General features: G+C 35.5%; 1 protein-coding gene across 2 annotated transcripts in view; it reads right to left on the bottom strand.

The window, feature by feature from the left end:
- Nucleotides 1-1,504: 1,504 nt before the first annotated feature.
- The window catches only part of LOC105257737 (zinc finger protein 845), a 43,188-nt gene continuing 29,909 nt past the window's right edge, over nt 1,505-14,783 (bottom strand). For both annotated transcript variants that reach the window (XM_011268568.3, XM_020029512.2), the window contains exons 7-9: nt 8,163-8,354; nt 4,231-4,408; nt 1,505-1,743 (exon numbers count right to left, since the gene is read on the bottom strand). In XM_011268568.3, coding sequence (XP_011266870.1) covers nt 1,516-1,743; nt 4,231-4,408; nt 8,163-8,354 — 598 coding nt within the window. In that variant the 3' untranslated portion in view covers nt 1,505-1,515. The remainder of the gene's footprint in view (nt 1,744-4,230; nt 4,409-8,162; nt 8,355-14,783) is intronic.

The raw sequence follows: 14,783 nt of genomic DNA, 5'->3' as shown, positions 1-14,783 counted from the left end.
CCAAGAGCGCTCGAGAGGGCCGCATACTTTACGACACCTATCTGGCGCGACAGCACGATGCATTTCTCACAATCAGCAGTCCCGAAGACGGAAAACGCGTCTCGTACCACGATCTACGAGGTGGTCCACCGCGTCGTTCGAATCTTTATCGAGTCGCGCAGTGATTTCTCGAAAAACTTCCTATTGTCGTCTCACCGATGTAGCCTCTCTCGTAACAAGGTAACGATCAATCGCGACGAAAGTGATTTCTCGAGGTGAAAAATTCGCGCAATTTTGACAGAAACAGATTCAAGGTAACTATAACGCCACGAGAAAACTTCTAACTGAAATGTTTAACTGAAAATTAAATGCAGAGTATAAAGAGTGCGCGCGGTTAATTTTATTACCCTTTACAATACCGATATAACTAAAGTAACCACATTTCTATCCAAATTCATGTCGTGCATATAAAGAATATTGCTAAGAAATATCTACGAATGGGATGTAATTACCTTTGAATTCCTATGTGCCAACTGTTGTAAGTGCTCGTTTGCTTCTCCTTCCCTCTGCTTCTTCCCATAATAAAAACATGCACGTGCTGCATCACTCAGGTGGACAACGGCGATCTTCTTGCAATGTCTCGCGTCACACCGTGCATCGAGCATAAAGATTCGATTCTATATATATTCAAGTTATATACCGTGCCACGTGATCGTACATCACTTTACATCACTTTAACTACTTCCTGACTCGGTACAATTCTACTAGGTCGTGCAACCGCAAAAGACGATACTCGTTTTAAGAAATTGATGTAAAGAACTAATGCCAACATACTGTATATCGCAGCGACATCGATGACAATTTGGACAAAATAAAATATTCACATATCTAAAATTATGTCAATTTACTTTATTGTGATACAATGAAATCTTGTACAATAATTAAAAGAAAAAAATGCTTATAAAATAACAATGCCATTTTCTTTTCGTACAATAAAACATATTGTTGTCGCACAATAAAATACATTTTATCATTGATAGCAAAATTCCTGAATAAGAAAACTATTTATAATAGCAAGGAATATTAAAATCATTTAATATGTATCGGAATCCGGATCTTATGTTAGTGTCATTTTCCTCGTAGCAAAGAGAGCGCACCATGGCGTAGAATACAAATATATATATATATATATATATATATTTATTACAAATATATATATATATTATATATATATATAAATATTATATATATATATAGTATATAGTTGTATATATGTATATACATACTTGTATATACATATGTATTTACGCGATGGTGCCCTCTTTGCTATTATATTAGATCACTAGACACAGCGTAGACGATACTGCTTTTCACAGTGCTAACATGCACTTGAATTATATAGGAAAGACGACACCAAGATCCAGAATTTGTATTATATTTAATATATATTATCAAAAAAGATAAGATCGATTTAATGAAATTATGTAAATTAAATAATTGATTATATAATAAGTAATTTTTCTGACATTTTTTTTATTAGTTGGGTGTAGAAGTGTTGGCGTCGGAATTGGTGGAAAAAATTCCGAGGACGTAATTATTTGCATCATTTGGTGTCGAAAAGATCTTTGCATGAACTTCCAACAAGTGAGCACGAAGCTCTTTGGCAAAATTCGTGCCGAATGGCTTTCCCTTGCAAAAATCACATGCATAAATTGTCTTATTCGGATGTAAATTCGTTGATAGTATGTGCTTCCGGAGATTTTCCTGCAGACATAAATATTATCACAATGATATACATATAAACAGAAATTATCTTAATTAATAATATTATATTATTAGAATTTGTAATAGCGACTGCTGTGACAATTGGCGGCAAAATAAAAATCTTAGTAATCTAATCGATCAATAATCAAAAATATTCCATTCGATTAATTTTCGATTAATTTTCATATTCTTCCTCCTCATTGAGATCTCCACAACTATACCATATTGTCGTTCGGAAGTCGCTATTAAAATTTCATTTAAGCTAAAAACTTATATAAAGGAATCTTTTATAACGATTTGGTATAAAGAACAAAGTTGCCGCGCCACGTTTCGCGTCGAATTAAATTTCGAATTGAATCGACCTTCCGTTTGCATCCGTTCAACAGTGGATATCCAATGATGACTAAAGAATCTGTTCACCGCAGAACCGGACGCTCGCGTTTATTGGCTACGCCGTTGGCGCATTTAAAGGCGCTTTATTCTCTCAGTCTAAGTAGCCAGTCGTAGTCGTAAACATCTTCCTACCAGGCGAGCTTATACGAGCCGCTGATGGCAACGGCAACATCAAATTTAATTTCCCATAAGTAAATCTTTTCGCGAGCAACGCACCATGACGTGTGCAAATTAAGCCTCGTTCACACCGCTATGGGTGGTCCTGTGACACGAAGAGTGTGTGCGTTGTCATAAAAAATTAGCATATTTTATTAGGCCGATTTTGAATCGATTTGGATTTTCATGAAAAAAATTAAATCCTTTTTCACAATAAATTAATTTATTCAAACTGAAGAGACGCATGACCCGTTTTTACAATCAGATACAGATAGTGAGAAAATTTAATAATAATTTTTGAAAATACACAACATAAGAAGAAAACGTTGGAAGAAAACGTTAAAATGTCTGTTCTTTTTTAATATATATTACATGAATATAATATATCTAAATAAAATCATTCTGCAAAATTTCAGTTGGATATTTAAAGCTTAACTCCTACTATACTTCATATATATATATATATATATATATATATATATATATATATATTGAAAAATTTATCCTTTCATATTATATATTCAAAAGATAAAATAATAATAGGCGAATCATGAATAATAATTTATAAATCATAAACATAGTATGTAATAAAGGATGCAAAAAAGTAAAATTTCTACAAATTGGAAATGTATGAATAATGTTAGACACTAAATAATAAAAAATTTTAGTGCATATAATACATATAACATGAATCAACACAAATCTTCACATATCATTATTAATTCGCACAAATGATAAATTACTTTGCAACTTTTATCATTTATAATGCATTACTTATCTTACTAAGTATTTACTGTGTTTTATAATCTATTGGATTAAAGCGATTTCTTCCCATGATGTTTGGCGATATTAATACAAGGTGTACAAATGCTAGATTTAATTACATTAGTGTTTATCCGATGTTAATTTGAGAGATATTCTTGAAAATTTTTCAAGCACTGATCATAAAGACAGGAATTAGAGATGAAGAGCAGAAAAATATATTAATTTGTGAAGTGAGAGTGAAAATATCAATCGACAAAACAGAAATGTAACTAATATGAAATAAATCATATAACGTTAGAGAAAAAAGAAAGAAAAGCAAGTCGAAATGCCTTTCTCTTCACTTAAAAATAGTTTAAATTTTAATTAAGATTATTAATATCTAATAGAGAGGTAATATATATACGTTGTTGACATCTAACAGAGATGTATATTTGTTGGATATCTTAATAAAAAAATTATCTTTATTCGTTTCTACTTTTATATCGAGAGACATCCAAGATTCTTCTTCATTTTTGATATTAGACTGAAAATGAAAAATATCTATCTGCTTTCACAGAAACACGACTGAGAATCACTGGAATGAGTTTATGTCGCTATCAAAGAGAGACACGAAGACCTCGTATGCGAGTCGCATCCCAACTAAAGCTTCAAAGAACATTAGCATACCGACCGCTCGATATGACTAGTCTGTGCGTGTGTGGGCATCTAGTGAGCACAATTAACTCGTTATCTTATCGCGTCTCGGCGGCAGCAGCGGCGGCGGCGCGGTCCAAACGTTAAGGTGTACTTTGCTTAATTTATGGAGAGTCACTGGCAGGACAAAAATTGGACTACAGTGATACAAGAAGAAATCAACATCAAAGTAAAATTAAGTTTCGATCGACATCACGTACGCGGGAACGTATTGTACATGCGCGGATGAAGGATGCGTACGAGAAATTTTGCAAAACTCTATTATACACATTTCCTACAATAATAGTTGATTTTACGTTTTTTTTAATAAATAATGAAATAGAGAAATATTATTTCAGTTTCTTCGTTTCGTCAATCGAAATTAGATTGAAGAAATCAGATTTGAATGAAAGAAAATTGTGTCATTCTGCACCAAGAAAAATGTCCTCCTTTATATTTGAGAAAATTTATATTTATATATGACACAACGATATGACTTACCAAAGTATTACTCGCATAAGAACAATATCGACATTTGTACGGTTTGGAGCCTGTATGCAATCGCACGTGTCGCCGTAAGTGAGAACTGATTTTCGTCTTAAAATCGCAACCGTCGTAAGTGCACGAGTAGATCTGTTTCTTGTTGACATTTGTAGAATCTTCGTGCCTCCTTCTATGTCTGGAATTAATATAATCACTTTAAATTAAAATAATAATTAAAATTAAAATTAAAATAATCAATGATAATCGGCAATCGTAAAATCTTCTTGCAAATTCGCGCAATTTTATGGAAGCGATCGTTACACGTTCTTTCCGTTAATTAGACCCTTTCGGTGTTGAATCCACTGACGCAGGCAATTAAAGCATAATGATAAGGATTTACGTATCCGATATGCACGATTATTACCATTAAATGAAAATTCCCATTGGAATTGAGCGGATGCGAAATTTATTGGAGCCAATCGAAGCATTTTATGAAAGTCTGATTAACGCCCAAGCGTTAATACCGGTCAACGCAGCTATTAGCGCCAGATAAACTTTCTATACCGAGGTAAAGTCGATATACCGTCTATCTAATCTTGAAAATATAATGTTGTCGAGGCATCATAGTGGTGTCATGCATAAAGTAATCGTCGCCGCGATGGTCTCGCGGAAAAGGAAGTAAGGATGAGTTTGTCATCGAGAGAAAAACTTTATGAGTAAGAAAAAATGAAGAAACTATGTATTCCAGAATATTTTCTGAAATATTTCCAGTAGCCGGAACATTTTCAACATGTTCACTGACTGATAAAAATAAATCAGTCAGTTTTATTTCAACATCTACAACTGCAACTATTGACTAATTAATTCTAAGACTATTAATGATTAACTAATTAATTCTAAGACTATTAATGACTAACTAGTGACTAATCTGCATTAAAATGATTTATGTCCGACCCATAATATATATAATGACAACAGCTTTTTTAATCGAAGTTAAAAGAATGAAGTAATAAAATAAGAAAATTTTATAGTAAGTAATAAAACAAGATAACATGCGTTATATAGAATTTATTAACACTTTAATTGCCGTTGCTCGCTCGTCCACTCGTCGTTGCAGATCGGGAGACACGAATAAATTAAACTCGTAAATCTAAAGTGCAAATTTTATTTTCGCGTAAACAAGGTACTTTCATTACAAGCTAATAATTTTCTAATCTATTCAGCAAGCAAATCTGACTATCCAAGTTCGTGTAATAACGATAATAAAGAAAATATGACCTATTAAGATGATCATCACGCGATCCGCGAAAACCTATTTTGACCTGTTTATGACCCATATTTTATATGGATACCAATCATTTCCTAGTAATACGCATTCCAAATAAGTTTTCAACAAATCAACGACAAAAACTTGTTATTAAATAAATCTGTTATCTTCTAGATGATGCGATTACGATATCCTATATCTTATAATTTTCTACAACTGTTTACATGTTAACAGAGAATCCTCAATAGAGTACATACATAAATTTTTTTCGATCAATTAGAAAAGAATATATTGTGAAATTTAGATAAAATAATGTAATTTACTAATTTCTAATAAAAATAAGAAATTTAGAATTAATATATTTGTTAAAATTTTAATAAAATAATTTATGGCTCTTTATGTCTTCCTTCTTCGTTCTACACCAGAAATATCGTTATTATATCCCCAGAATGCAACACTTAAAATATGTACACATTTGCAATACTTAAAATATGTGCACATTTTTTCGAAGGCGAGATCGCATCAGAGATGTGTCCTTTTCTCACATAAACATTTTCTCGTCTTGCGTATTTCGCGAAGTTTATTGTCGCAATCGCGGCTCGGTGATTATGAACGATGCGATATGCGTGCGCGATATTACGGGGCAGCCGTTGGTCGAGCTACGTGTATATCAGGTTCGAGATGCGTGACACGTTTAATTAAAATCCTGCGTGATTTACTCTCGCAGCGAGATCGCGGCAGGGAGGAAAAGACTGAAAAAGAAAAGAGAAAGGGAAAGAGAGAAAGAGCGACGAATTGAACATATGCGGAAGAGAAGCGTCGGTGGAGGAGAGAGAAAGAGAAAGAGAGAGAGAGAGCGAGTCCACGCGATATATACTCTGCGGTTGCGTTGAGTTCGACTCACGTAGTAAGTACTCAATTCGCGATGAAATATCGCGGCGACCATCGCCATGCGCGGACGATCATAACGGGTTGCCCGCACTTAGCCGGTTGCTGCACGCAACTTCCGCTTTCGTGGTTCTTCATCTCCATCTTTCTCTCACCATCACGACGGCGCCATTCCTCTCGTTTGTTCTCACCTCTCTCCCTCTCTCTCTTTCTCTCTCTCTCTCTCTCTCTCCCTCTCGCGACATTCGCATTTTTTCTCCATTCTTTGAAAGCCATAGTGGAAAAAAAGCGTAGCATCAAAGGAGATCAAATTTATCAGAGATTTCGTCCGCTACAGCAGTCTTGATAAGATTTGACCTAAAATTAGATCTCGCGCGAATGTGTTGTCAACTACGATATAATCGGTTGCACTGTTGTTGCAAGATTGAATATTCATTGAACAAGATTTACAGATTGATTAAGGCAAAATTTCTATTTTATTTGCATTTTTTGATATAATAAATTCATGATACTATATTTAATTTTTAATTAAATAGACTTCATTTATGGAGCACTCTTATTTTTCTATGTAATATAGAATGTAAATTGTGCTATTAACATTTTGTGCTATGTATTTTGAATGAAAAAATAATAAAACAAAATAGTAATAGAAATATAAATTTTAATCGTACATCTTGCTTTTCTTAATGATCAAGCTGTCATCCAAGAAACTTACAATCTAACAAGATTAATGTCAAAAAATCAATGTAAGGACGTTAAAATTATAAAACATTTATATATTGTTTTATATTTCATTTCATTTTTTCTACATTCTACTTTTTAGAAATTTCTGCACATTCTATATAAGATGACAAAAGGTGAGTAAAATGAAAATATCTCATGTCTGAATAAATCATCGAGCCGTAAATTAATTCAAATACACAGAGCGTCGCGTGAGCGTCCAATTGTGAATCTTAAAATAACTGGAGAGAATAAATCTAGAAGATAAAAGACGGTACGAAAATTACCGAGTATCGAGTAGGCCATTCGCTGAGCGCGCAGAGATGTATAATCGGATTTTCGATAAATTACTCTTCAAATTATATCCTCCCCGTTGTCTCTATCAATAATCCACGAAGATTGATTCTTTCACTGTTCGCGTCCTCGTAATTACGTATGCGTAACGGCGCGCGACGCGAGTACTTGCGTCCTCGCAATTAATTTTCCGCTTCTTCGAAGACATCGATCATACATGCGCGAGCCGTGAGCCGCGCGATTAATGGCACTGGAATGCGTCCCCCGGCGAGGACCTCGATTAAAATTAATGTCAATAATATCGGCAGTCCGAGAAGTCAGCCCTTACGAGATGGAGTCGTGGATCGTACGCGAGCTGAATTGTTAAAAAGATATCTCTCGCATCGAAACGCGTGTCACCTTAAGTCGACATCCGCTTCAATGATAACTAAACGATTCGAACGTTCGTAATATTCGGATGTTAATAATCGTTGCATTTTTGATAACGTTGCATTCGCCAATCCATCTCCCCTCTTCTCTCAACGAGAGATCGTAAGATTGTTTACGCGCGCATTGGAAATTTTTCTCATAAAACTCTAATAGCTTACAATTTATATAAAATTTAAGATTTCGTAATTTCTAGACTTGAGATAATTTATTTCATAAAAAGAGTATAGATTTATTTTTATAAAACTGTCTAATGTTTTATTTTGAAATTCTTGACTGATAGACAATCAATCTAATATAATCTAATACTAAACTGTAGAAAACTCAATAAATTACAATGTAGCACTCTGCTTACCTGCGCAAGTGCGTACTTGTTTTTGCAGCATAAGAACAATCCGGACATTGATATTGTTTCTCGATATTATCATGGACCAATCTTCGGTGATTTTTCAATTCAGATGCAGTGCGAAGAATCGTGGGACATCCGGGAAGTCCACACTTGTACTTTTTACCAGCGTGTCGCAGTATATGTTGTCGAAGAGCGTGTCTAAATAAAAAGAAACACACATTACCAAAAGATATTCTTCCATTTTCAACATTAACTTTTAAAATACACGTAGACTATGTTTCCAAAAATAGACTTTACTAATCGCCACTAATCTTATATTACAAGTAATAGATGTAAATGAGGAGCAGCAGGAAAATAGATATATAATTATCAAAAAAATCAATATAATCTCTAAAACTAAATGTCTTTGCAGCTAGAGAAATGTGGATGTGTTTAAAAAAAATTGACAAAACCAGACAAAATATTGCCTCAAAATGCACATCTTAGTACTTCAGGTGGCCTACGTTTTTACTTTGTCTTTTTTTCTGTAATATATATATATATATATATATATATATATATATATATATATATATATACTTGAAATATAACGCAACAGTTTTGCTAATGAATCTTGCGGTGCATCTTGAAAATGCGTCGGCGTTTTCGCGCGATTTTTGAAATGTTCGCGACCGCTATCGGGCAGCACGGCGCGTTGCGAATAATGATTCCACGGTGGCGAGAGAGTCCTTTAGCGCTTTCGTTAAATTCAAGCTGTAATAAGACAGCACAATGGCCTCGCGTACGCTTGGTACGCGTGTGACCATCGGCTCGTTTACACGCCGCACGATCCGATCTCAGCTGTTGCATCTTATATCAACTCGCCGCTAGTCGGGTACGCCGCACTTTAACACAGGCACCGCACTTTAAATAGTTTCTGTCAGGGAGTGACGATCTATACGGTTAGTGAACTTGCCGCGTTGCGTTAAGTGAGTCAACAAGACGTATTGAGGCCGGATCTAGTCCTGCACGTTGCCGCGTGGTGCTTCGTGCCGCGCGGAATTTCCCATCCTTTAAGCGCAAGTGAAATACGCGAGTGCAATACGGCTGCTTTATAATTAGATGGAAACGAACATTCCGTTCTCCGCATCGTTTCGAAGCAACTTGAATTAGCAGAAGCCAAGCCGAGAAACTCGTAAATGCGATAAACACGTGGCGGCACTTTTAATTAACGGCCGACTCGCGATCGCAAGCACGATAAATGTGCATCAATCTGCTTAACCACTTGACACATCTTAAATGTGAGGCATTATTAATGCAAATTATGACAATCTTTCCTATCGCGCGAAAATAAAGAAATAAATCTATTTTTTATCTATTTTAGTTAAATAAAAAAAACAAAAAAACCATATTTCATATATATTTTCTGATCTAAAGGCAAAATAATTACTGAACAAAATAATTTTATTGTTTTAATGCACAGAGGCATTTTGAATATTTGCTATTAATATGTCGTAGACTCTTCGTGATTTGTTATTTCATATATAAATCAAGTTAAGTAAGTACACACATATACACACACTTATATATAATAATCAAGAGCATATTTTTTAAGAAGCTGCACTGTAACAATTTACGCATGTTTTACAAGGAACCGAGCAAGGAAAAAAATATAGAACGATAATATTGCAGAAATCTAATCCGAATACTTTCATTTCTAATATTATCGCAATTACATAGAGAGAATTTTGTATATCTTTAGTAATCCTGTCCGCGGTACATATTCCTGTCGACGAGAATCCGGACACGACCGGAAGAAAGTGCTCGCGGCAACAGAACGAAGGACACGGATTTTTCGAGATGTTAGCTCGACAATATATATCGGGGATAATCCGGAGCTCTCTGAGGGAATGAGAAAGACGAGACGAATAATTGAAGGAGGAGAAAAGAAGATGAAGCCTTGAAGATTTGGGCTATTTTAGAGATAGCACCGAGACTGCCTATCCAATTGACTAAACGAGCACATATGTGTATAACATCGAGTTTTATATAATAATCAGAATATATACGCCCTCGCACGAGCCTAGGGACACGGGTTTGCACCTGCGAGCCAGGTAGTCGCTGCGTGTCTGGATTCGCGGTGGATACCTGCGGTGCCCCTGTATGGAAACAGGTACACTCTCGCGTGCTCTCGCGTTTTGCTTGCGTGCGAAGCGATGAATAGAGAGGCGCAGAGGTGAGAGCCGGATAAAGATAAGAGTCAGAGACGTGCGATCTTACTTCGTCATATCGGATTTCGGGTTTCCCCGGCAGAGATGTCGCGATTGGCTAATCCGGGAATGTATCGTGGCTTCTGTTCGTTGTGACGCGTTTTATCTTTTACCGTGTTTTGCCTCAATCTTTTTTCGCAAAAGTTATACTAGGAAACAACCAAATTTTAATCGCGTCGCAACGTATCATAGCGAAACTCTTTAACGTAAATGTATGGCAAAGATGTAGAATATGGTTAACAACCTGTGCGACATTTTTCGACGGCTCAAAATTCAAAAAAGCCATCTAAAGGATACGGATATCTTTTAAGCATTTGAATTTTTGAGCTAGATCGGAAATTCATGTCTAAGATGCTTTGTTTATGAGGACTTTTTTAATATTAAGTGTTTAAGAAATGATCATGCAAATCTGCAAATCCAAACTACTTACTTTACAGCGTATAAACAAAACATTTCTTTGGAGACTTATTTTCTATCTTGTTGCTGTAGTTTTAAATAAATTCTACAACAAAGCGATATAAAAACGTTAAATGTTTATAGAAATAAACAAATTTGCGATAAAAACGTGAGTATATAAAATCTCATATTTTTCGTTGAAGATTCCTTAAAATACGCTCTGCGGAAATGTTAAACCCTGCTCAACGCTAAGCCGTTTGGCACCGTAATGTTTGAGAGTTTATGTCCGATGGATTAAACGTTTTTTCGGCTCCTTTGATTACGGGTATTTTGATTGCATCTTTTACTTTTTTATATATATGAACTCGGCATATCTCTGACCTTATGTATTTTATTGTGTGTGCGCTGACTACATGTATAATATTTCTTTTTTTTTTAGTGACGGAGGAGGAAGAAATCTTACATAGAAACCTTGATCTCCGTTTATAATATTGGCAGCAAATTAAAATAAAAAAAAAACTAGAATCTATAAATATTAAAAATTGCAACAATTATTTTAATTTTTGAATTAATTTTTGAAGATATATTTATATCTGCGATAATTTTTTACGAATACAAGTTTAAAAATGTTAAACGTAAAATAATAAATAGTAGATCCATACATATCTAGTGCACACATCGGAAATACCTAAAAAATGAGAAATATAAATTAAGAATCAAGAGTTTAATTACAATTCCAAGTCACCAATTAGTATATCCGATCATACAATAACACTCGAACTATATAAAGCAAAAGCTTGAAACGAGAATGTTGATACACACATACGCGCGCATTTTATTTCGTGCGACAATCGCGAGACTCACGAGGAAGAAGCATAATTTAGTTAGCCGTGGAAACGATTGTTTCTCTTGTATGTTCACGGCACGTTTCATACACCACGGAAATGATAAAATCCTCGTTATAATAAAATCAGAGAAATTACTCGTGGACCGTGTCTTTGAAAGAAATTAATGATAAGTGTGATTGTATCAAAGTTGCTATAATGGCGGCCGCGATTCACGATTCGTTTCATGAACGTAATTACGCTGAATTATGATGGTCGAAGTATCCGAAGACAAGACTTTTCCGGCGGATTGAAATCGACGATAAAAGTGACAGTATAACGCTGTATGTAAAGTCATATTTTCTCACATCGCGTTTTGCGACGCCTTGAGAGAAATATTTCTCTCATAATAACGCATTCTCGCAAAGGAGAACGCGAAATACATGGAATCTTACTTGGCATACGAATATAATGCCGAGAGAACGTCAATTTCTATGTATTATACATACTATCGATTCTCTCGAGTAAGTCCAAGTTTATAATCGCCTAGCAAATCGGAAAAATTTAATTTGTGATATCCAAGAATACTCTATGAAATAAAAGAGAGAATATTCTCTTAAACTAAATAAAAATGTGAAATTGATTAAAGCAATGACGCAAGATTTCATCAAATGTCGCAGTGACTATTTCAAATGTACATACATATATATATGATAGTGTCTTCAACAAATTGAGTGAAATTTTAAGAAAACACTCGGAATCCCGATGATATAATTGCGAGCGTGAATAATTATGTATAAAATCGTATGAAATAAGTTTGTGTGAATAATTGTAATAAATTGAGACACGATGAGAAAGTCGATGACACAGATGGACATGTAAATAAATAATTATTTAACAATCCTAATCGGCGATGCTTTAACTAATTAAAAGCTAATTAAAAGCTGTTAAAGTGTTGTATATTTTGATTTAATTTTTATCGCGGTGCAAATTCGCGAATGGCGAACCTTCTGAGGGAGAATTAAAGATAATACAAGCAGAATGTGAGTAAAATGCGAAAAGGACAAATAATCCGAGATGCCAATAAAATGCAATGATATTGCGCGAGTCGATCAATCTTATGAATCGATCTTTCTATTCGATCGCAAAAATCGAACGACTATGATTATTGACTACTCCACGCGGATTATTAAGGTCAGGATCTGACTTGAATAATCCACGCGGATTCGTGGCGGACATCATCGATAAATCGTAAGATGTGTCAATCGAATAATCATAAATTTCTCAAGCGACGACTTTTCTATTGGACTATGAGAATAAAATGATTATAATTATTGGCTGCCGCTCGAGAGGATATGGATTACATGTTTAATACATGTTAATCCATAGAATATCTTTCTCCAAGCATTAAAAAAAAAGTATGCCTATAATATACCATAGGTGCATTTTAATACAAAATCTTACTAGTGTAAAATCTTGTATTAAAAATTCATACAATGATGGATTTATCCGCGACGATGTATTATTAGCCCACACATTTATAATTTTACGAATGTAATATTGTAGGAAAGCCTCGCACAAACAAAAGACGTAATAATAATCTGCCGCGAGCTCAAGACGCGTCAATCTCACGCGAAAGCTCAGATCAAGCGGAAAGTGTACCGTGACCGCCATCCATATCGATCGCTCGGTACACCCGGCGCTTGAATTATGACATTGAGAAATCTTGCGCGCGAGGCTAGGCTAGCGCATGAGACCCCGCTGGAATTCTGATAGAACAGTATTAATATCGGCGCCGGTCGGAAGCGACGAGACAAGTTGATGCGAGAGCGAGGGATCAGAGGGAGGAAAGGAAGAGGAAGAAAGGAGAAGGAGGCGACCAACGAAGGTCTCTCTCGATCCGCGTTTTTCGGTGGAATGTCGCAGGCGTGACAAGAGATCGTTAAGAGGAGCTTCAGTTGCCCAATTGGGCAAGCGGATGCGGTCACCGAGGATGATTTAGCGCGCGACAACCACCGTCATCTCGTGAAATACGTCCCGAACGTCACCGCGGCGGCTCTTAGAGAGCCGACCGCTATTTAAAAGTCTAATTCGCGCCGCCGCGTGATCGCCGTTATATCGACGTCGATAAACGGCCGCGCGCGGTGACGCGAGAACGTTCCTTCGCGGAGGGAGAAACTCGTCTTGCGGGAGACAACCGCGATTTCCGGGCGGCCTCGCGGCCGACCGCCGCCTCCTCAGGGTCACGCAATCCCTTCGGAGGATCGAGCGCGCGTCTTCGTTGCTGCCATTAAACGTTTTGACGACTTTATAGCGTCTCGCGCCAATTTTTAACGCTTTTTATTCTATCTGGATCCCATTGCAGTAAAAGCCACGACGGGCCAAGATAAGGTTTCACTTTATCTCACGTGTTCGTTGATTGGGCATGTGTAGCTACACGGAGCGAACAGATATAAACGCGTGTAGATTGTGCTTCGTGTCGTTCTCAAATTCGGACTAGCAGCTTTGTTCGATTTATGGAATAAACGTGTTAAACTAATATTCGGATAAACAGGAATAATTTAACTTATGAATGATAAATGAAAATATTATTTTCAAACGATAAAAGAGGATCTAATAAACAACATTTTTGTTATACATATTTACTTTTGGGGCAACAAATAAAGTTAAATTTTTGAACGCAACAGTATTAAAATTACGTATTAGTGGTCATTACAATGGACCACATAAACATCATTAATTTTTAAATATATTGCGTTATAACTTGCCGAATATTAGTCTCACGCGTTAATATGTATATTATTTCACCAAATTAATACATTCATCTTATTTATTATATCGGTATTTCGCATATCGAAACATCATTATAAGAATCTAATGAAGTCTTCCTAATTGCCAAGTCGTGTAACCAGTTTTTCATCTCATATCATATATATCATATCAAATTAGCTTGGACAAATTTAATATATGTTCGTTGCAGAAATGCTTCAAAGCTATATAACTATGATGTAATGAAAAAAAATTGAGTATATTTACGGTTTCGAATAAACACACGGCGATAATTTTTCCCGTATCTATGTGTTGATACACATATAATTTAACTTTACTTGCTGCGAAACTTTATAAGACGATTAAGAATTTCGCTCGCTGGTATCCGT

This window comes from Camponotus floridanus, unplaced genomic scaffold, assembly GCF_003227725.1.
Source record: "Camponotus floridanus strain SB8 unplaced genomic scaffold, Cflo_v7.5 scaffold38, whole genome shotgun sequence".
Classification (NCBI taxonomy): domain Eukaryota; kingdom Metazoa; phylum Arthropoda; class Insecta; order Hymenoptera; family Formicidae; genus Camponotus; species Camponotus floridanus.
This window is presented reverse-complemented; position numbering and strand designations above follow the sequence as displayed.